This window comes from Tachypleus tridentatus, chromosome 6, assembly GCF_004210375.1.
Source record: "Tachypleus tridentatus isolate NWPU-2018 chromosome 6, ASM421037v1, whole genome shotgun sequence".
Lineage (NCBI taxonomy): Eukaryota > Metazoa > Arthropoda > Merostomata > Xiphosura > Limulidae > Tachypleus > Tachypleus tridentatus.
Genome location: NC_134830.1, coordinates 111,556,303 through 111,579,676, shown reverse-complemented (window position 1 = coordinate 111,579,676; position 23,374 = coordinate 111,556,303). Strand labels below are relative to the sequence as shown.

The 23,374-nt window shown below is 33.3% G+C and overlaps 2 protein-coding genes across 2 annotated transcripts in view; both read left to right on the top strand.

Annotated features, from left to right (window-relative positions):
* Positions 1-338: 338 nt before the first annotated feature.
* Positions 339-9,831, top strand: LOC143253308 (uncharacterized). The gene is made up of 6 exons (XM_076506974.1): positions 339-719; positions 1,109-1,167; positions 1,517-1,648; positions 3,006-3,065; positions 4,579-4,668; positions 6,711-9,831. Exons 1-6 carry the CDS (start codon positions 620-622, stop codon positions 6,765-6,767), a joined length of 498 nt encoding a protein of 165 aa, XP_076363089.1. The 5' UTR covers positions 339-619; the 3' UTR covers positions 6,768-9,831.
* Positions 9,832-16,248: 6,417 nt separating this feature from the next.
* asun (integrator complex subunit 13 asun) overlaps positions 16,249-23,374 on the top strand; it is a 49,810-nt gene continuing 42,684 nt past the window's right edge. Inside the window, exons 1-3 of the mRNA XM_076506966.1 lie at positions 16,249-16,622; positions 18,325-18,563; positions 20,987-21,061. Of these exons, the coding sequence (XP_076363081.1) occupies positions 18,342-18,563; positions 20,987-21,061 (297 nt within the window). The 5' untranslated portion in view covers positions 16,249-16,622; positions 18,325-18,341. The remainder of the gene's footprint in view (positions 16,623-18,324; positions 18,564-20,986; positions 21,062-23,374) is intronic.

Here is a 23,374-nt window from a genome sequence, read left to right as displayed (position 1 = left end):
ATGATATTAGGCCATGCAAATTTTTGTATCTGTTATTTTTACCACGATGTAAACTAATGGCTCTCTGTTGATGTCTAGCGCGCATAAATAAATAGTCATGCAATATGCTCGTTTGGCAGTGGCAGAGCTAAATAAATCCTGGTAGTTTGATAGGAAAATTAAGGTATTTGTTAAGTAAAGGTTTTTTTTACATTATTTACGGGCAAGAGTAGTTCAACTTCCATCTGTTGTCACTAGCAACAGAGGAAACAAACATAATAAAAGCATTGTAGATGGTATTCATTAGTAGAAGTATTGTATATGTACAAAAGACTGAGTCTATAATGTGTGACGAGCATAAAGCACAGGTCGATGACAATAAAATAATACACGGCTTGGAGATATGTGATATGACATCATGTACGTCATTCTGGTGCTAACGGTGTGGTACCATAAGTCAAACGTACTGCTAACTTCCAGGTTAGAAAAATTGTTTAATACATATATATCTTAGCTACAATAGATATATATATATATATATACCACACCAAAGTTTACTGTGACTCATATTTGTTCAAAATTTGGTAGTAGCTGGAACGGCTTCAATTGCTTTGTTGTAAAGTTTCCTTTCTGCTCTAGTATGAAACACGTAGTGTGTACTATAGCGCTTAGCGCCTGTTTCATCTCCGTTCATGCCTTCAGCAGAAAAAGTATGGACGGATTAAACAGACTCCTGTGCCGTAAGTATAACGTTTTGCAGTTATTGCAGTTTCACAGTCTCTCTCTTTCGATCAAAATTTTGACAAATGAGAAAGCGCTATGTTTTAAAATTAGCTTATAAGCAAAGAGAAATTAAATAAATTTGTGAAATTAAATGAGAAAGCACTGTGGTTTAAAATTAGCTTCTAAACAAAGAAAAACTTCAACCAATTCGATTAATCAAATACATTTATAAAACTATTTTAACTCGTTGCCAGTCTTTTTTAGTATCATATTTCCAGTGATAAATAGAAATAATTTTTCTTTGAGAGATGGACATAACATCTCGAAAAATGAACGAAGATAAAGTAAGACTAACCTTAGTTTCAGTGCTAACTTGATGACAGGTGCAAATATTTTTCTTTGACAGGTGGAGATAACATCTCAAAAACCGAAGGAAGACGGTGTATTCAACTCCTGCCTGATTCGGTAAAATCCGATTGACATTTACTTGCAGCTAAAGTTCATCGACTTTTGGGTTTGCAAATATATAACGGTTTTACGTAGATATATTGTAATACATTTCTTTTTTTGTAAACCTCCTACATCATTTGTATGATTGTTACCTACAGTTGTTATTTCACGATTGTTACACTGTCTGATACTGACTATTTTAGCAACAATATGTGATATCCCTTCTACATCATTTGTATGATTGTTTCTTGTTATTATTATTTTCATGGTTGTTACACTGTCTAATACTGACAATTTTATCATCTTTCTGATAATATTTCAAGCAAAACTACAACAGTTTCCTCAATGTTCGTATTTCTTACAGAGGAGAAGTATGTGGAAAGAGTGTCGCAAAGATTTGACTCCCAAATTCATCTCCGAATCAGGACTTGATTTTTCTGATAACAAAACCTTTCAAGAGTCATTGTGTAAGCCTGATACAGGACTTAGGGACAAGGTAAGTTACCAGTGTTATCGTTACATTAGTTGACGTACCCGTTCAATGCACGGGGAAGACTTAGGAGCGTCTTCGGAGCTGACATAGGTCCGAACACACACACATCTTTTGTGTGTCCCCCACCGGAGCAGACGTAGGATACAAGTTCGGATTGGTGACGATCGGTCCAGCGGTTTAACAGAACGAACATACACCTAACAACTTTTGTCAAATAACGGTTTGGGTTATCAATAGAAGAACAAAGTTCATGTACTAAAACAAACCAAGATAATATTTTCGTGTTTTTCAAGAATAAGCTAAATTGGAATCTTGCATTAAAAAAAACGTTATTCATTTTTTTAATCAAATAAAAGTATATAAGTACATGTATATAAAGTTTTCCTGCGTACCGGTTTTACGAAAGATAGTAAAGTGAGATACTTTGATCCCATAATATTCAAACTTTCTTCGTTTAAACCAGTTTTGTTCAACAATATGCTTATTTGTGTTGTGTAGTAGTAGTATAATAGACGTCTGTCTGTTTCAAGACACAGTGAATTTTTGTATGCGCTTGTAGAAGTTATATTCATTTAGGCATTTTTTACATTGGTTGAAATTGAGGATCAAATGCTGATAAAAATAAATTAAAACTGATGAATATTAAAGACAAAACTGAATTAAATAATAAGTGTGGGATGACTTGAATTGTATCATACAGGGTTTGGTTTGAATTTCGCGCAAAGCTACACGAGGGCTATCTGCGTTAGCCGTCCCTAATTTAGCAGTGTAAGACTAGAGGGAAGGCAACCAGTCATCACCACGTACAAAATAAAACTGAATTCAGTAACTCACTGATTCTTGTACTTATTGTGAATTCGTGTTTCTCGATATTTCTGAAAGTATCTAGATTAGTAACGTTCACGAACATCTTAGGTGTTCTAGGACTGTTTTTATAAATTTTCAAAATCTAACATATCATATTAGCAGCTCCTTTCAGCAAACAACTAAAATAAAATGTGGAAATATAGCTCACCTCACACCACCTTATAACACTTGGGAGTGTTTAACTACTTGTAAAAATCTGTTGTCTTATTGAATTATTGAAATTAACATCTGTCTAAAGTACAAATGAAGATGTGCTGATATCCTAATTTCTGTAAAACTGTATAAATATAAAAAACCCGAAGCATATTTTTGAATAAAAAACATAACTTCTGAATCTTGAAATAACTGTTAAGATGACGTTTTAAATCTTAGTGAAGTATGTTCAGATATAACACATCATCACAAAAACATGAAATCATTTTAACTCTTTTAATCAACATGATACTATTGAAAAATAAAACATTTGATTTAAAGATTGTTTCGTTTGTGTTAGATGATAGAATGTGTGGACAGACTGGTCAGTGCAGCAAGATACCAACTAAGAGAATTCCTGGTAAGATTTTGTTTTTGGTATTCTAGTGTGCTAATCAAATATTTTACGAAAATCCTGCTAGTAAAATAATAACAATAAAAAAAGGTTATGCATTTTGTATACGAATCATATAAACCACAGTTGAAGTCCCGGTGTAACGATATTCAAACTACCCCCTGTAAATGTTACCCCCCGATAGTTTGAATTCGTTTTCATATTACCGGGAAGTAGGACAAAATCGATTTCAGGTTGCCCCCGGGGGTAGTCTGAAATCGATTTCATCTTACCCCCCTTGATTTCAAACTACCCCCTTCCCGATAGACTCGTTTTAACGGTTTGTTAAGAGGCTAGACATTTTTATCGCACTCAATGTGTGTAAATGAGATTAACACATTAATAATGATGTAAAAATTCGAATATTTATAATGTTCTATACCTCATGCTATCAATCACTCATTTTTATTTCAGTGCGCATAAAGAAATATAAAAAAATAATATGTATAGATTACAATATATTAAATAAAGACAGTATGTAGACCTTGTGGTCTGGCGAGGACTAGCCCTTAAAATACCTTTTATCTTATATAAATCATCAATTTTAATAAAAGAAATAATTGGCTTTTTGCCTATTATCATGTACTTATAGTCATGTGAAAAAATTAGGACATCCTATGAAAGCCTGTGCATTTGTGTAACATTTACACAAATTACATGTACAGAAGATCTTGAAAAGTCTTTTCTTCAGTTTTAATTGTTATATTCCTATAATCTCTCAGTATTGTTAAAATTGAGATTAAATATCTATATATCCAAAAATGTTACAGAAATACACAGGTTTTTATAGGGTGTCCTAACTTGTTCACAAGACTGTATTAACGTACTCGACACGCACTACAAATATTAAAAGCAATCATTATATTTGTCATTTTGGCGTTAGAAGAGGGGGTAATTTGAAATCAAGGGGGGTAATTTAAAATCGATTTCATGTTATTCCCCCGGTACTCTGAAAACGATTTCATATTGCCGGGGGTAACTTGAAATCGTTACACCGGATTAAGTCTAGTCTTATGGTTAGCATGCCTGGATGGTGAATGCGGAAATTCATGATTCTTGGCTACCAAATCGCACTCTGCACTTCGGAGGTATGGATGCATTACAACAGTGACAATCAAATCCTAATTTTCGGTTAAAATAGCCCTAAAGCTGAGAATGAGTATTCTTGACTAATTGTCTCAAAATTCCACCAAAAAAGTTTTCCGCTATTTGAGACTGTGGGTGCGCCATAAGAGTGAATCTAAAAGCTTTAGTTAGATAAGCGTATTCCAAGAGTTGGTAGGTGCTGCTAACTAAATGCCTTCCTTCCACTAGTCTCTCAGTTCAAAATCTGGGATGGTTATGCGCAGGTAGACCTTGTACAGTTGTAAATTAGACTCACTTTTAAAAGTTTTTTTGTCGCCTACTATTCTTTAGTATAGTTTCTGATCACATATTACATCACGAATTTCAAAACCCGGGTTTCTAAATTTTTTTACAGAAAACATTGTCAAGAGAAGAGTTACACAAAGAAAGAAATGTTTACAGGGAGTATGAGGACAAAACAAGACAAAGCATTCACGAAGCAGAGGTACGTATTCATTTTCACAATATTACTTGACTTGATTAGCTTGTTTTTATAAAACAATAACATTGCTTTAAGCAGGATTGTATATATAGTTTATCAACTAGCGAAGTTACATTTTATAGAAACTTTGAATATTTTCTGCAAAGAATGAACAGGATTTTACTTCTGTCTTTTTTTTTTTTTTCTTCAATCTTCCCCCAGTGGCACAGCACTATGCCTGTGGACTTATAACGTTAGAAACTGGGTTTCAATACACGTGGTGGACAAAGCTCGAATAGCCCATTATGTAGTTTTGTGCCCTATAACAAAAAAAAAACTGTTTTGACTGTTCCTTTAATAGCCATTTGTGTCTGGGATATTATGCTTCGCTAAAGGAAGGAGTAACCAGAAGATGAACAGTTTTCTGCATCAACGGAACTCTCAATGTCATACTTTATGATTTGGTTGCATTTGAGTGTTTTTTTGTTGTTGTTTTTTGTCTTGACGCTGCCAGTTTTTGAATACCAAAGTTTAAAGGAATATTTCCAAAGCAAAGGAAATAATCTCTTACTAGTTGTTTACCCATTCATGTTAGTGAAAACGTGCTATTGTGATACGCCAATGGTAACATCAATTAAAATACAACTAGTTAATTAATATTTACTATTTCATTTTGGTTGGAGGAAAGAGAGGATATGTTATTTAAAAAATTGCATCTGGGTGTAAGGGGATATACATTTTTCTGAATACTATATGTTGGGAAGGCTGCATTCCCTTAAAAACTAAATTTTTATCACGATTAAAAAAAGGCATAAAACAACGCATCGAAAATATTGTTTTATTGAAAACTACTCTGCATATGAATGTAAGCTTTCGTTGTTCATTTCTTCTGGTACGTCCGTTTTGCTAATCAGACATGTTTCCAAAGGTTTACAATCTCTCAAAATGCGAGAAAGTCCGTAACAAACAACCTTTCGAAGCGACGCTGCGTAGTGAGTTATTCTCAGCAGCCGTGCTGTTATCTATTATCAAGCTTGATACATAGGTCAACAATAATTATTTTAATGCAAATAACTTTTAATCTGTCAGGTACAGATCAGAAGTTAGCGTGCTCAGAGATGTAAATTGAAAAAGTCACGGCTATCGTTTTTGTTTTGTTTTTCATGCAAAAACGCGCTATGCACTTTGAATGACAGTCATATCGCACTACTCGATCACATAAAAGTAGACCAAGAGTTGGAGGCGGATGCTGTTACCTAAAACCCTTCATTCTAATATCTCAGTACACAGTTAGGGACGTCTGTGTGCAGATAACTCTTGTGTAGTTGTGCGCAAAGAATAACTCTGTATAGTGTAGTTGTGCGCAAAAGCAGCGAGGCTATCTGCGCCAGACATTCGGTAAAATGTAAAAAAAATCTGAACAAACAAATAAGTAAACCAGCAATCACCTGTATTGGCCTTTCCAGGGTACTGTTATGTGTCACAATATCAAAATTAAAGTATACAATAATGAGTAGCCAAATGTCCAGTAAAAGGATAAAGTCAAGTAAATCAGCATGTATAGGGTACTGTACAAAATTACTGTTTTTCAAAATGTACCTTCAGTCATAATGAGATTGTGAAATCTATTAATATTAACAAGATTATCTATTATGAAGATTTTCATGTCGAATAAATCTAGCATTATTTTAATAACTGACTGTTAATTTATCATTAATACCCTATACATTTATCTCATTCCATGATTTTTACTATACGTATACAAATATTTAATTGTTTTAGCAAATAGTAAACTCCATATTTATTCTTGAACGTATAATGTGTGGTTAATTTAGAGCGGTTTGGAAGAATATTTTAAGATATCGATGTGGGTAAGATACTGAGCTACTTAAAGTTTGATTTTTAAAAAAAAGATATGTTAAAACGTCGAAAAGAAATGTTTATATTCTTGTGTTATAATAATTAAAATACCGATCTCTTCTAACTACTATAAGAGAATGATCACTTATGTATTTACCGTATGTGTTATACTTGGTTGAAAATTTTCATCTGTTTCTTTTTTTCAGGAGTGCATTCTTAACCAGATAAAGAAACTATACGAAAGGAATCATTCGTCGAACTAGTAAACGCATTAGTTTAACACAGCACTATGTTTGTTTTTTTTTCCACAAGTCAAATACGCTCCAATTCTTATTAAAATTATAGGCGTTCAAATATGTCATCTTAGAACATCTTAAAGTGAGGTTACGTAGTAGATATTTGTTTATGGCAAAGGATCATTTTGTTTTTGTTGTTTTAAATAATAATGCACCATACAATCGTTCCTATTGCTTGCACCTTTGTAGGTTAGTTTGTTATACAGAACTATCACGTGACGTACGAACATGAAGCATCAAATGTGTTGTATCTTGCAGTTAGTGCTGTGACTACGGCAATATTTCTGTAGTGTTTGTCCTGTAGTTTGAAGGTCGTCTGTAGCAAATGGCCACCACAAGAATCAAAATGATTTTCTTTTAAAAATGTTATGAACTCTAGAAACATCGTTTTACAACAGAATTAATAACACAGTAACTGACCACTTCATCCCGAAATAATGTCAAGCAAACAACTGAACATTTTCAAACATACGAGAAAAGCCTATACATTGGATAGGTGAAGTGAAGAAAAGGTGTCACTGGCCACTGTTCACTTCAAAACTTTATATTATATAGCCACGTAACAGCAGATATAAAAAATTAAACTTACTATTCCGAACTATTCAAAACTAGTATAACCCAACGACACACTATGATCAAAGTTTATGTTGAACTGGACCTCACTTGAACTTTGACTTCGAAAATACACAATTTTTGGAACACTAAGCTTATGTGTTACATCTGACCATTTTATGTAGAACTATTTTCACGTTTTTGAACCCCTTCTGAAGTAAGTACACAGTAATTGTTAAGCAATAAAACCACGTTTGCAGGACTGTTTCTGTAGCAAAGAGCCATTGCATTCAAAAATAATGTCACACATCAAAACTGTCTCCGTAGCAACAAACCGTCTGTCCAGAGATAATGTCACTCATCAAAACTGTCTCCATAGGAACGAACCATCTATCCAGAGATAATTTCATACATCAAGAGAACCATTTCACCGACGGACCAATTATACAGAAATAATGTCACACTTCTGCATGACTTTCCTTTACTAATTGCTAACCGTATAATGGAGATATCGTTTTTCAAACGGAAAACAAAAAAGTTTCATTTTTGTATATTTATAAAAAGATACTCCTGTTTATTAATTGCAGTAGTACCGATAAAAGTGTCTTAGAAGTATATATGTTTAATTATGTTAATTTTAATGATATAATATTAAGGTTGCTAAATTTATAATGTAAAATACTTTTATTTTCTGTTTGCACATGAATACATTAAAAGCAACAACAAAAATGGATTCAAGGAGTGTATGTCTACGACTTGTTGTTCAGATAAACCTTATGCACCAAAACTATAGGCCTTGAACGATCAAAACGTGTAAGAAGAACAGCTAGCAAGCACAGTAGGTTATAGCAAAGCTGAACTACAACAAGCATAAGAAATAAATATATAAAGAAACAGGGTTAAAGTAACACGTTAATTAATAATAAAAATCACATATTTCACTTCTCTTACTAGCTTTTCATTCTAACTCTTCCATCTATTTGTGAAATACCAAAGAAAACACAGTTTTGGTGTAATAATATCGAATGGTGGAAAATGCGAAATCTCACACTGACGCACGCTCGAGTTCACCTCCAAGACGAGAACATAAGAAAGGACAAATGTCACGGCTGACACAGGTCAATCTAACCTTGTAACCAAGACGATAAAAACAATCATTTTACTTCTATGGCTTTTTTTTTTTTAATAATTGCAGGCACGTAAATGTAAACCTACTAAGAATCCGTAAAACATCACTGCCAAACAGTAGACAGAGATAGTTGTATGTGACCATCGGCGGCTACACGTGTCATTTTTCCTACGTTACGTAGATAACGGTGGCACGTGGCACATAGATGCATGTAAATTAGAGCCTCACATCAAGCAGTCTTTGATATTCATCATATACTTAACCCACTTACCCAAAACATAACTTTCACTAGGAAGTTTTATATATGAACATGTGTTTTAAGTTTGTAATATTTTTATATTAATTTACAATGTGTTTTAATCACATTATACTTTTGAGGTACATGCTGTTTATGAATATTAAAAGTATGCACTTTGTAAAAGGGTCTATAAACATGAATTACACAAAACGTTACACTACAGTTAACTAGAAGTCAAAAATAATCTAATTTTACAGATATGGTACTTTTTTCTTTTCATATTTCCTACTTTATCTTAGGCCCGCCAGGTGCTAAAGGCGCTCGACTGGTCACGGGTTAGAATCCTTGTCACACCAAACATGCTTGCCTTTTCAGTTGAGACGGTGTTATAATTTTAGACTCAATCCCACTATTTGTTGGCGAAAAAAGTAGTCCAAGAATTGGCGGTGGGTCGTGATGACTAGCTGTCTTCCCTCTAGTCTTACAAAGCTAAATTAGAAACGGCAAGTGCAGATAGACCTCGCGTAGCTTTTGCGAAATTCAAAACAAAGAAGCAAAGCTTTCTCTTGAAAAATTAATTATCACATAGGACGACCTTTTATACTTTAAGTGAATTCCTTCGTCCTTTTTTATCTTTTTATCTTGGAGGGAAGAATAATGTGAGCGTATCCTGGTGGCTAGCGTACCTGGACTGTAAATATATGGATTCGTGGTCCGCATCTAAATTAAGCACAGATTGCCCTTTGTACAGATTTGCTTTAAAAAAATCCGTTTATGAAAAGCTACTAAAACCACTGTCCCTATTTTTTACCTACCAAATACTATAAAGGCAGGCATACTTGTAGTAAAATGTTAAGAATAGTGGGATTGATAGTCACATGATAACGTCTTAGAATTAATAAGCGACCATGTATTCGACACTTGGTTCCGATCGAACGACCTGCAAGTTGTGAGTCAAACGCTCCAACTAACAAGCAAATTCTGAAGTCGACTGATACCAGTGGTTCCAGTTGAGTGAGTTTGGGGAGGCAACTGCCCATCTCAAGCCTTAATTTATTATTTATTTTTTAGATATATAAAATGTCTGGTCAATGAACGATGCTCATGTGTAATTATTAGTATCAATATATACAAACTAGAAATGTCCATATTCTGTTGTTGTTGTTTTTCATAATCCTTAGCTCTTACATAGATATTACAGAATGATCATCGAAACGTCATCAACAGTTCATGTACATTGCAGGAATTAGGGCTCAACATTTCCCCCTTCTCTAACTGACAACTTTTTCTGTTTTATTTAATAAAACTAAGCAGTTTTTGTTTCTATTTACACTTTGTATAACACTAAAGATAACACAATGTGATATCAGCGTGGCTATCATCATAATGCAAGAAAGAACACCTACTCAATAAACCAACTTTATGTAGGTGTGACCTGAAAATTAAAATCATGCGTATCATAATTTCGTTAGACTCTACATGAAGGGATGGTCAAGGTGCTCATTAAGCATAACACAAATATTCATGCTATAAAATCAACAACGACTGGAAGTTTTCTTTAAAAGATAATTACCAATCACTTTCATTTGTCTCTCTACCCAACAAGCCCAAAAACATGGAAAAACCATTCTAAGATACCAAATTGGAAAATGACCAACCATCTAAACTGTTCATCATTCTTTTAGTTACTTCAGTTGAGATAACTCTACAACTACTTTGTCACTAACGTCAGTTTAAACCTAAATCCATTTTATCTGTTTTCAGGCAGTGCACGATGTCATCACTTAGTCATAATAAACAGTAGTAATTAAAAAAACAATATCGTAATTGTAGTGTAAACGGTGTTATCGTTACCCCTACAAGTCAGTTTTGTTTTTACAGAAACCTTAAGTAGTGAAATAGAAATTACCAACTAATAATGGACGAACATCAGATGACTACAGTATATAGTGTACTCGATTCTTTACACTCTGTGCTATCGGTATCTTCAGAGGACCAACCCTTACAGTATGTATGAAATGAAAGAGTTAAAATAATAATAATAATACACATAATATTAAATTTTATAACACAAATTAATAAAATACACTAATTTTCGAGCAGGAGAAAAAGCTCCACATAAAACAAATGATGAAAAATCAAGTGTAAATATAAAACGATGTATGGATGGTAATACCAAAAAAAGGATGAAAACAAGAACAGTGAAATGATACAGTTGTATATAGATCATCTATACATTACTTAATACTAAAATTTAACATTACATTGTAAAATGCATACTTGAAATTAATATTACTGCAATTGAAAATTATACATTCTTGGCTGTTGTTATACAGTTTGTTTACCATAATATTATGTTCATATCAGGCTAAACACTAATGTAGTGTGGCTAAGAGCTTAGGACTCACATACAAGGAAAACCAAGTTGAATCAAAACTTTGCTGGATTTTTGCAGACTATTACAGACTGTTACTACAAAGTCGGTCGAATTGATCGGCTTTAAAACCACTTTGTACTCACGCATTTCACGGTGTGACATTAGCTTTTAATATGGAAAGTCATGTAGGGATGATTTACATATAGCTGTATTTTTCCTGTATTTTTGTTTCCATTTTTTGTCACTGCCAACCCTTCATCAGTTTACATTTACAAAATGTTGTTTATTATTTATATAACAGTAGGTTGAATATGGACTCACGACACGTCTATGTTGCGTCGTTTGGATGATCTGCATTTGTAGCAGACAAACAAATATTGTTACTATAGTTAATATATTAACTATAATAATGATATTATTTTGTCTATAACAATGATAACTAATTAAAATCCAGCTTACAAAAGACGTTCACACCATAATATCATTATTTATTTTTGCAGTGTCAATCATTAGCATCAATTATCAAATCATCAGAGAAACGAATAACTTGTCAGTCCTTAGGAGGAGATATAATATACTAAGTGAAAAAAAAATACTGGAGTGACTGGATCTTTCTGCAGGGATCTTAATGAATCAGTTAAATCACATATTTCACTAATAATTGAGAATCAGTCTAGTATTAAAACTTGTCAACACCATGCTTACCTGAGTCTTCACATTCAAAATGTATTTGACGGAACTCTATCCAGAAAATATTTAATTTTTGTTCACGGTAATGGGAAATAAATTTGCTGAAACATTAATATGTAAATTTCCTTAAGTTTTTCATAAAGTTTTTTTTTTTGTTTTAATTCAATAATTTCTGCTGTAAAAGTGAGTTATGTGAATTTTCCAATTTCAGATCTTGACATATTTAATTTGAATTGCATTTGAAGGAATACAATATTCACTTCTAAGAACGAAGGAGTCTTGAATTTTCATGTGATGATAGTTAAATGTTTATATATATATATATACAGTGTCCTGAACGAAGCTTCTTTATTTATTGCTCTCTCATTACAATATTATTTAAAATATTATTTAAAATATTATAAAATAATTTTCCATACAAATATGTCATTTTCGGTGGCTCAACGACAAAGCTTAGGGCTTATAACGCTAAACTATAGTTTTGGTTTCCACTTTAAGTAGAGTGAAGACAGTCTACTATGTATTGCGAGTCAAGAACCCTGACCGCCAGGTTATTACAGGCAGAGGAAGATGGATATGAGATAAACGTTATGTCACTATAAAACTACAATGTGATTTATTTGCTGTCAAGTTTTGCTTTCATAACAATTAACGGTTAAAACGTATTTCATAGCTATGAGTCGACGTGTGCCAAACGATCATTTCGAAGTGTTAAACCAAAAATCTGTAATGATAATAATTTTGTATTATTATAAGTGAACTATATGTATTATAAGCATGCATTATACCAGTTCACACACAAGTATGAATATCAATGGAGAAACACGTTATTATTTATATAAAATAACATAAGAAATATATGTCCATCTAATGTTGCAATCAAATCTACTAACAAACCACTGTTAATATAAACTATTTCATGATAACTCATTTTAATGAACTTCTGTAGATTAGGAACAAATATTCTTTAACCTTTCAAGGCCGAGTAGGTTTTGTAGTTAGCATACCCAAACTGTGTAACCAAGATTAATGTTTCTTCATCCATTTGTCCCAAAAGCGCACTCTATCACTTTGGTGCTGTGGATGCGTTTTATGGGTGACGGACAAATCTCTCTATTCGATCAGACCAGGGGCGTAGCCAGAAATGGCCATTGGGAAGGGGGTTAGTTTGAGCGCTTGATGCAAGCGCCGCAGACGCGAAGCCATGCTAGGGGGTCTGGGGGCATGTCCCCCGGGAAATTTTTAAATAAAAACATAAAAGAAAAGCTTGAATTATGCATTCTGAGACCACCTTTTTGGCAAATTTCAGAATGGCACACTGAGGTGTTTGTCTTTTTAATCATAAATAAATATATAGGCCTATATATATAATATATAACTTAAAGTTATCAGGCCCAGCAAAGTAGGCCTACAATCTTGTCATCAATATATAAAATATAGAGTCACTCAGGAGAGTGCAAAATATATGTATAGTGTCTATAATCTGTATTCAAATATTATGGACAGTGTATGTTTAGATTCCCTGGATTTCAAGAATTAACTTCACAAATAAACATTGGATGGCACCGTGGCAGGCTGGCAGCACCACGGCACTAACCTAGTACCATTGGCACCATCTATAGTGAATCATTCACTATAGATGGCGCCAATGGTACTAAGGAATGTGACGTTAACAAACAGAAGTTGCGATAAACAATCATTTACTGTGTCAAGCCTGAAAAAGCAAAAGACACTGCATGGGTTCTTTAAACCCATTCATGAGGCTGAACCAGATCAATCTGCTGCAGCCAATCAGGTTGAATCAGAATTGTCAACCGAATTGTCAGAGTCATCACCGTGGCCTTCTACCAGTGTTGCCACTACCACCTCAGGTCCAGTCTGGGACATTGGAAATTACATTTCTGATGATGTCAGCATTGGTAAACAGGTAAGTCGACTCCTCATTATATTAATTTTGTATTAAAAATTAGGCAAACACTCTGCAAAAATTTCTGGCTTCCAACACCAGCACCATCAGGAGCAAAAAGACAGCAGTACTTGCAGAAAACACCCTTTGCATGTTGACTGTAGAGTAGCCATCTCCACTGTGAAAGCCAGAAATTGGAACAACTAGTAAAATGTCCATACACAAACTGGAAGAAGACTGTTGAAGACTTCAAGGCACATGAATTGAAACAGTACCACCAAGACAGCAAAGAAAAAACTAACACTTTTCTACAGGTCGTAAACACAAGTTCATCTGTGCACTTGCAGCTTGATGCAACTTACAAGCAAGACATTGGACAGAACCGGCAATATTTAATGTCTATTCTTGATACTGTATTGCTGTGTGGAAGACAGGGTTTAGCTTTGAGGGGAAAATATGATTCTGGTTCCAATGTTTGTTGGTGAAACTGATGAGGAGCCCATAAATAATGATGGGAATTTTCGGGCAATTTTGCGCTACAGGGCAAAGGGTGATGTCAAGCTTTCAGCAAGCCTTAAGAATACAAAGAGGAATGCTACGTATCTGAGTCCTCAAATTCAAAATGAAATCATCAATGCCTGTAATACTCATGTTCGTGATGCTTTGGTCAACAGGGATAATTCTGCAAAGTGTTACTCAATATTAGCTGATGAAACAACAGATATTTCAGGCATTGAACAGTTTTCGCTGTGTGTTGCATGCCAATGACAACTCTGTTGCAATGAGAGATTTTTTGCAATTTATACCTGTTTATGATGTGACAGGCAGAAACTTGACTGATGTTATCATAACCAATCTGACAAAATATGGTATTGACATGCCTTACCTGCGAGGACAAGGATACGACGGTGCTGCCTATATGAGTGGAAAATTCAATGGTGTCCAGAGACACATAACTGATAAATTTCCACTTGCACCCCATGTACACTGCAGTGCCAATTCCCTAAACTTGGCAATTTCTGATGCTTGTAAAGAAGTTCCTGTGTGAAATTGCATGGGAGTAATTTCTAGCATTGAAAACTTTCTCAATACACCCAAACGAAAGCACGTTTTGGCTCTTTCGGTTGTCCCCCCGCTAGTACAGCGGTATGTCTCCGGTTTTACAACGCTAAAAATCAGGGGTTCGATTCCCCTCGGTGGGCTCAGCAGATAGCCCGATGTGGCTTTGCTATAAGAAAAAAAAACACAAACTTTCGGTGGAGAATAAAGCACCTGAATCGAAAAAAAAAGTTTGAAAGGTCTCTGCCCCAACCGATGGGTTGAGAGGCATGACTCAGTCATTGTCTTTCTAAAATTAATCCATGCAGTTACAGATGCCCTTGAGACCATATCAGGTTGGCAAGTTAGAGATTCTGCCACGCAAGCCAATCAATTGTTGTGTTCTATAACACAGCCAGAATTCATCATCACTCTACTTACCATTGTTAAATTGTTTTCCTTTAGTTTACCTCTATGCAACTTACTGCAGCAACAGAACACTGATTTAGGTGCTGCGATGCATCACGCAGAAATAGTGAAAGATTTAATCCGTTCACTCAGAAATAATACTGTGAATGAATTTAACAACAATTTCTGTGATGCTCAAACTCTATGTAGTGACTTCAAAATAACATAATAATGTCAAGGGAGGCTAAAAGACAGATGTATCGTGTTAACCCACAAACCACTAGCTGAGGAGTACTTTCGTATTGTTGTATTTGCACCATTTGTTGATCACTTTCTTTCACAAATATGTGACCGTCTGTCCAGTCACAAAACTCTCCTTACAAACTTCATGTGTCTACTGCCTTCAGGATTTACCACAGAACGGTCAGAACCTACAGCACAACAATGTGGCCAAATTGAAGAGTTGGTCAATATATACAAGGCTGACATTGACAGCACTTCACTAGCTGCAGTAGGTGAACTTAAGGTTTGGTACAAATCACTTGCAAACAACAGAGTAAAAAATGTCATAGATGCATATGAAATGTGCAATGCAGAAATGTTCCCAGTCATTTCTAGACTGTTAAAAGTATTTGCCACTCTGCCTGTGTCAACGAGCTCAGTGGAGCGTTCATTTACAACTCTCAAAAGACTCTTGGACTACTCTTTTTACCAACTCTTTTTGACCGTCACATTATAATTCCCCCACGGCTGAAAGGGCGAGCCTTTTATGGTGCGACAGTGATTCGAACCCGCGACCCTCAGATTACTAGTCGAACGCCTTAATCCACTTGGCCATGCTGGGCCTTATTCTGAGAAAGAAAAAAGCTAAGTCAAATTTTCTAAATTCAGAACTTCTTCGAGTATTTTTCAAAGTAAAATCAAATGCTATGATTCCTTTAAAGAAATTGATTGTGTCTGTATTCTTCAATGTCAAGAATAAACTCATGATAACCTGGAAGAAGTGAATGATAATTGAAGTCCTTGTGTTTATGTTATCTGCATTTTTAATGATAACTTTTCTCGTGTTTGACTCAAGTGTTCAATTCTCAAAAAAATACATTTTCATAATATGAGAGGGCGCTTTATATTATTGGACATGAGTTTTTAGGTATTACATGTGTTGGTATGTTTATTTTGAAAGAGAGCTAAAGTTAAGCTTATTTATTTGCCCAATTCACCAGTCACTTTTAATCTTTTTTGTAAAACAGCAAAAACCGAGACTTGAAATTTTCAGTAAATTTAAGCAACTTACTGACTTTTCTTTCAGCTATGTGTTTGATAAAAGAGCAGTCATTCTAACAGTAACACCGATCCTTGAGGCTCCCCATTTGATACATTAATTCAGTTTGACTCAACTCTTATTTTAAATTTATCTTAAATTATAAGTATTTATGAAATACTCTACATTACAAGTTTCTTCCATCCAGCTGTTCTCTGATCCAGTAAGTAGAACTGAGTGGTTGAATCTATTGTATTAGTTAGTGTCTTCTAAGATAAAATTGATCAATCAAAAGTAAGGTTACATTTATTATTAATCAGTATAATTTAGTTTAGATTAACCATTTATTTTATAGACATATATTTAATATAACGACAATCAAGTAGTGATTCCATTTATTATTAACTTTCTTTTATTTCAGATATTCAATGATTTTTATCATCATGATTTTCGTTATTTTCAATTCAAGTTTGCTCAGCATAATTGATGAATATCAGGACTCACAAAAATAATTAATCGAAATTATGGTTTCTGATTTTTGTTACTTCTGATTATTCTGATTATCCAAATGATGAAATGCTAACATTATGTTTGTTGCTAAGCGCAAATCCAATTTGCAGCATTATGTTGTTTTTTGTTTTATAGAAATAAGAGAATTTGATAAGTTGAATGTAATTCATTGATGAGGATGAGCCAAATGATTAATCAGTTAGCAAGATCTGTTAATTGTCTAGCTATACCAACAAGCCAACTTGTTTCTCACATCAATAACAAATAATTTTTTAACAAAACATTGTCAAATGCTTTCTGAAAATTCAGATACACCAAATTGAAATTTATATTTCATCAAAGAATTTCCAGAGATTAGTAAGATATGATTCTCCTCTTGTAAAACTATGTTGACTGTTCAACAAAATTTCGAACTTTGTGTATGTTTTATAGCAAAGTCACATCGAGCTATATGCTGTGTCTACCAAGAGTAATTGAACCCCTGACTTTAGCATTGCAAATCCAAAGAGTTACTACTGTCTTTCTGAAGGACAACTGTCTGTTGTGGGGAAGTAAACCCCAGATTTTAGTCTTGTAAGTCCATAAACATACCATGGGACTTTAAACTTTGTTAATTGAATTTGCAATGCATCTTTTATCAGACTTGCAAAAGCCTTTTTCACCTCTGATTTAAGACTAGTAGGCCTATAATTACTTGGACAATTTTTATCACTTGCTTTGAAAAGACAAGTAATATTAATCATTTTCCAATCTTCTGGCATTTATCTACTGTTACAAAAAAATTAGCAAGTAGCTCACACATTCAGTTCTTAACTTAATTAAAAACTGAGAGTAAAAATTGGGAATACCAAAGAATTTTATAAAGCAACTGGGCCAGTTAATATTTACTCATAATTAAAGTGATCACACCTTGCTTGATTGTATTTTCATCTAGCAGTTATTCAGCATGGAAGAAATTGGTTAAATCTTCATTTGTAAAGGACTGTCAGAGACCATACTACCACCCTAAGGATTATATTATCCTTAGTGTATTCAAAGAATCCTAACTGTTTTACATTTTCAATTAACCGTTTTTCATATACTCTCCTCAGCTATCTAAAGTCCTGTTTGACAAGCTTTCTTGATCTTCTTTAATTTTTTACATTTCCCATCATAGCCATTAATTTAAAGTACTTAAATTTGTAACTCTTTTGTTAATTTTATTCCTTTTACCATTTAAGAGCTAACCTGGTCTTTTACTTAAAGCTGCCCTTTTGTCTATATGAATAAATGGATAGCTGAAGATAAATACAGAACTTGCAGTTATATATCTATCTATTAAAAACAATAAAAATAAATAAAAGAGAAACTATGACAGATAACTATTGTTAAGTGATATCATTGAGTGATTTCTTGTATATATATTGTTTTGTCAGCTTCATCTTTAATTGTCATGAGTTACCCACTGTCCCACAAAACTGTTGTGGTGTTAGACCACAGTCCTCACTTTTTGGCTCCAAGCTGTCAGCAAGTGGAATTTGATATTTTTACAAAAGCTCACCAACCAGGAATTATTCCATTAGCTCCAATAACCAAATCATTGTGGACAACAGTAGTTGAATCAACCATGGAGTACTGTCGTATTGTTTGGGATATATATCCAAGTGGAAAACTGGTAGGTCCAGATATAATTGTTTTGTTTGTTCTGTATATACATAATGTTTTTATAACTTTGTTAGACCAGTGAACTTGGGGTGCAAAACAAATAATAATAAGGTAATTTAATCATTTTTGCATTAACCTTAACATATAATGTTAAGAGTGAGTTACCATTATACAAAAATTTAATCAGTACATTCAGTGGAAGATAAAATGTTATGAGTATTTTTTTGCAGTGTTTGTAACTTTTCAGTTTAAGTGTTTGTGAAAAGTGTCACAAGAAGTTATTGGTCACAAAAAGTTTTCTCTGTTACAATTTTCAAAACTAGAAGAGCACTTGAGATTTTAGAATATCTTTGGCAGGAAGATTTTCCAATGGATACTTTAATTGCATGTATAAAAATTTGACACGCTGTTTTACACCATGTAATTTCAATTTTGGGATGTTTGTAACAGTGGATCTTAGTGTACAGGTTTGCTTTCCATGGTATGGCTCATCCTGTCTAGGAAAACTCTGATAATTATTATAATTTTTGAATTTCCTTCTGCTCATGTCGCAATGTATATGTAAAACAGTAAAGTTGTCTGGTATTAAAATTGTTTGCAGACCACTTAACCAATGTACTTAAACAAATATGCAATAGAAACATTTATTTTACAGGTGTAAAGAAAGACAAATCAAATTTTAAATGCCATAGGTGCTTTGACTGTCACACATTTGTTTAGAAGTCAGATTATTTGATACACTAGTCTATGAAGAAATCTTTATTTTTGTTTAGAAAACAATTATTTTAATGCCTTCAAGTGATGATCAGCAGTTCATATGATGCAGAACAATACTTGTTCTTCATGTCCTGAATATGCTTCATTCCAACACAGTACTTACCTCCACTCACAAGATCACCTATTCTTGTTCAGTGCTGTCCTATGCATACAAACTTTTTCTTTACGTACGGTACAAGCTTTTCTTCCCTCCCTATTGAAATTGTACGATTCCAACATGTCTCCCATGCACATCATTGTGCATCACCTCTTAACCAATAGAAGCATGACATGCTCACTTGACTCCCTCTACACTCCTCTACCAAACCTTCACTTCTTGTCTGGCAGCATTCAAGTTCTTGTGTGCTCTTTTGATTCTTTACTGCTGTGTGTTCAACTTTGTTTTCCTCCCGAACTGGGTAGTTTTCAACTTGATTTATTTAACTCTGTTATTATATTCATTTTTATCAGTTCACTCAAGTTGATTTTTTTTGCACTTGTATTTGGTTTAAACTTTCTGTGCTATGAATTCTGAAGTTCACAGTACCACTTTGAGGGTTATAGGCCTCAGTTGTGAGTGATCCAATGATGGATTTATTTGCTTTATGCATCAGGAGATCAAATGTTGCATGGTCTATCCTTTATCCCCAGCCTTCTTCATGGCTCCCACTAACACTTCTGAGCCTTTGCTGGTTAACAAAGTATTTGTCCATTGTTTCCAAATTTCTGAGTCAGTGTCTGACAGTTTCAAACAAAGATCCAATTCCATATTTATCTTATTTCTATATTTCAATTTTATATGCGTCAATCCAGTTGGAAATCAACTGTCTTTTTTACATCGATCAGCAGGCCACAATGCCAGTGCACAATAACTTTACATAATTCAATTTATGTTAACTACTTTTTAGTTTGGGTTTTATGTATATTAATATAATAATAGTCTTAACTGGAGCCTTGCCACTGTTTTCCAAATCTTAAATGTTTTGTCTCTCACCCTATTATTTTTAGGATACAACACAGATAAATTTGTGGGTTTTTTTATTATATTGGTCTTCTAAATAACCATTTACACTTTAATATATCTCACCCTTCTTTTATGAAAAGAAAGTTAATTTAGAGATATTAATCTATCCCTATAACATAATCTTTATATCCTCAGAACCATCCTAGTAACTCTTTCTATTCAGTTAGTATCCTTTCTTAGATAAGACCAGAACTGAACTGTATTCTAAGTAAGCATAACTTTAGAGTTACCAAAGTTACTACTTGTGACTTGAAATCAATATGCCTTTTAATAAATACAACCTATAAGCAATAGAACACTTTTTCATTGATTTGAATAACTTTAATATCCACCACTTTGTAAAGACTTTTCTTTTACACCATAATAGTGATTAGATCCTACATGTTTTAAACATGTGATCCCTATTATAACCCAAATGCAATGTCTTGCACTTGATTCTATAGGTCATTTCATATAAATATATACCATGACATACTGTAGAAGATAACTTTTTGTATGTATGACTTGTTAATTTATTTTACTGATGAATTCATATTGATGAGTACATTACAGATTCATAAGGTTTGGTATAAAAATTAAAAACTTACACAGTTTGTAAAACATGTAAGTGATTGTTTCTTGTATACTTAAATTATCTTTCTTTTGATTTGTAGATCCGATTTGTAGTGAGTGATACTGAAGCTCACTGCCTCAACACGTGGTCCCAGGAAGGACAGAATCTTGGTTATGTAAGATATTTTTACACGTTTGTAATTGTTAAAATGTTAATGAATTATTGCAGTAAGAAAGGGTGAGTTCATAAGATACAGAAAAAAAAAACAGTATCATATTTTATATGTGTGCGTAAATACATTTAGAATATTCTTTGGCATTATTCCAGTTATTTTTTGTTAAATAGAACTCAAGGTTGTCTCGTCAACTAAACTTGAAGAAAAAAAAAACACTTTCAAAATCAACTTTTATCATTTATACAACTTTAGATTAAAATCTCTTAAATATACTGCATCTGCCACATCCAAAAGCAACCCATTCTGAAGGCCAACCACTCTCTGCAAAAAAACAAGTGTCTTAGCTTAAGATAACTCGTGTATACTTTACCCACATTTATATTTGTGTCCTCCTCGTTCAACCATTCTTACTATTTAATAGAATAAAAGATGATACATCAACAGTATCAAGTCTCTACACAATTTTAAACACCTCATCAGATCTCCTCTAGTTCTTCTTTTTTCAAAAGAAAGTAATTTGAGAGATCTTCTCTACCATTGTATGAAAGCACTTTCAACCATTGAGCTCTTTTGAACCCTTTCTAAGACTTCAGTGTCTCTCTTAAGGTAAGGAGCCCAAGACAACATAATAAGCCATGTTAGGTGTAACCAGTGACATCTATATATTGAACTTGTATTCTTGTATTCAGTATTTCTGTAATTGCAATCTAAAATCCTTTTGTGGCCCACCACTGGCAACAATACATTTCTTGGATAACTTAGAGACTTACCAACTAAATCACAAAGATTCTTTAATTGCATAACACTGTTAAGGTTATTCCCATCAAAATTAAGCTTATAAGTTTATTTTTTTCTAATCCACATGTACTGTTTTGCATTTATGATATTTAAAAGCCATCTGAAATTTATTTGCCTAACTCACCAAATAATGTAAGTAGTTTAGAAAAGCAGAAGCATTCTCATCACAACTAAACATATATAAAACCTCATTATCAATATCAAATTTAAGACATTACATGATGTAAATTAAAACAAGCAAACACCTAATACTGATCTCTGGAGTACCCCATTTATGAAATTATTTGCTTTCCTCTATCTGGCCATTTATTTAAGCCAACATATCATCCATACTTATAATGTCTTAACAGGCCTTTTTTATGGCACCTTCTCAAATCCTATATGAAAATGTAGGTACACCAAAGCTACATAAGCAGTAACTTTTTCAAAGAATGTCAAAAGGTTTTGTAAGGCAAGGTCTTCCATCAGTGAACCCATGTTGAGTATCAAACAAAATCCTAAACTTTGTTAAATGACTTTGCCAAACATATTTTATCAGATTTTCAAAGACTTTTCCATGACTATTGTAAAAAAAACAGGCTTATAATTATACAGACAATTTTTATCACTTCTAATGAAAAGAATGCCCAATCATCTGGCAGCTGCCCACTATTAAAAGATTTAGAAAAAGTAGTACCAAGTAAACAGATCACATGTCCAATGCTTAACCTCCTTTTGAAACCCTTGCGGAGATAGACCCTGGAGTCTTATTGTTCTTTAAATGTTTCTATTTTTAGCAGGCTCATAATTAATGTGATTATCTTGTTCTGTCGAGTCTATTTATATCAAGCTTTATTGAAAATTGAAAAAAAGACAGAATTTAATAACCTGGCTATGAGGAGTTATGCAAATATAGTTATACTTAAAATATGTATAATAGTTTTCTGTAACCTACTGATTTTGTTGAAAGCATATAATAATTGAAATAAATACATTATTTTGAGCATGAGTTTGAGTCTTTCAGTTCAATACATCTAAATAAGTGATATTTTACAAATATTTCTTCCTCTGTTTTTCTCAACCTTAAACACATTTTATAAAGTTGTGGAACAGATTTAGTTTTGCAGTTTTACATGTCACATAAACTGTTATTAATTGAAAATAATGAAGTAGCTTTGTGTTTTTTCTTATTCTTAAAGACCTATTTTAAACCATGTACACGTGGGCATCAAGCCATCTCTTCTAAATACATTTCACAGAAATAGATATGAATCCCATTGTATTAAAAAAACATTCCTATTGTCATTTTCTGGTATGTTACTTCTCTTCTCTCACAAGATTAACTTTTCCTGTTTTGTGCTCCCCTCTATATGCCAAGTTTTTTATAATGCATGCTACAATACTTCTGCATTTCCCTATTAGAATCAAAGATTCCAACACATCTCTCATTCATCATTTCTCTACAAACATGAAAGCATAATTCTTGAGCCAAGTAAATAAATTACTACCCATATTTTTTTTATCACCTAATTTTTC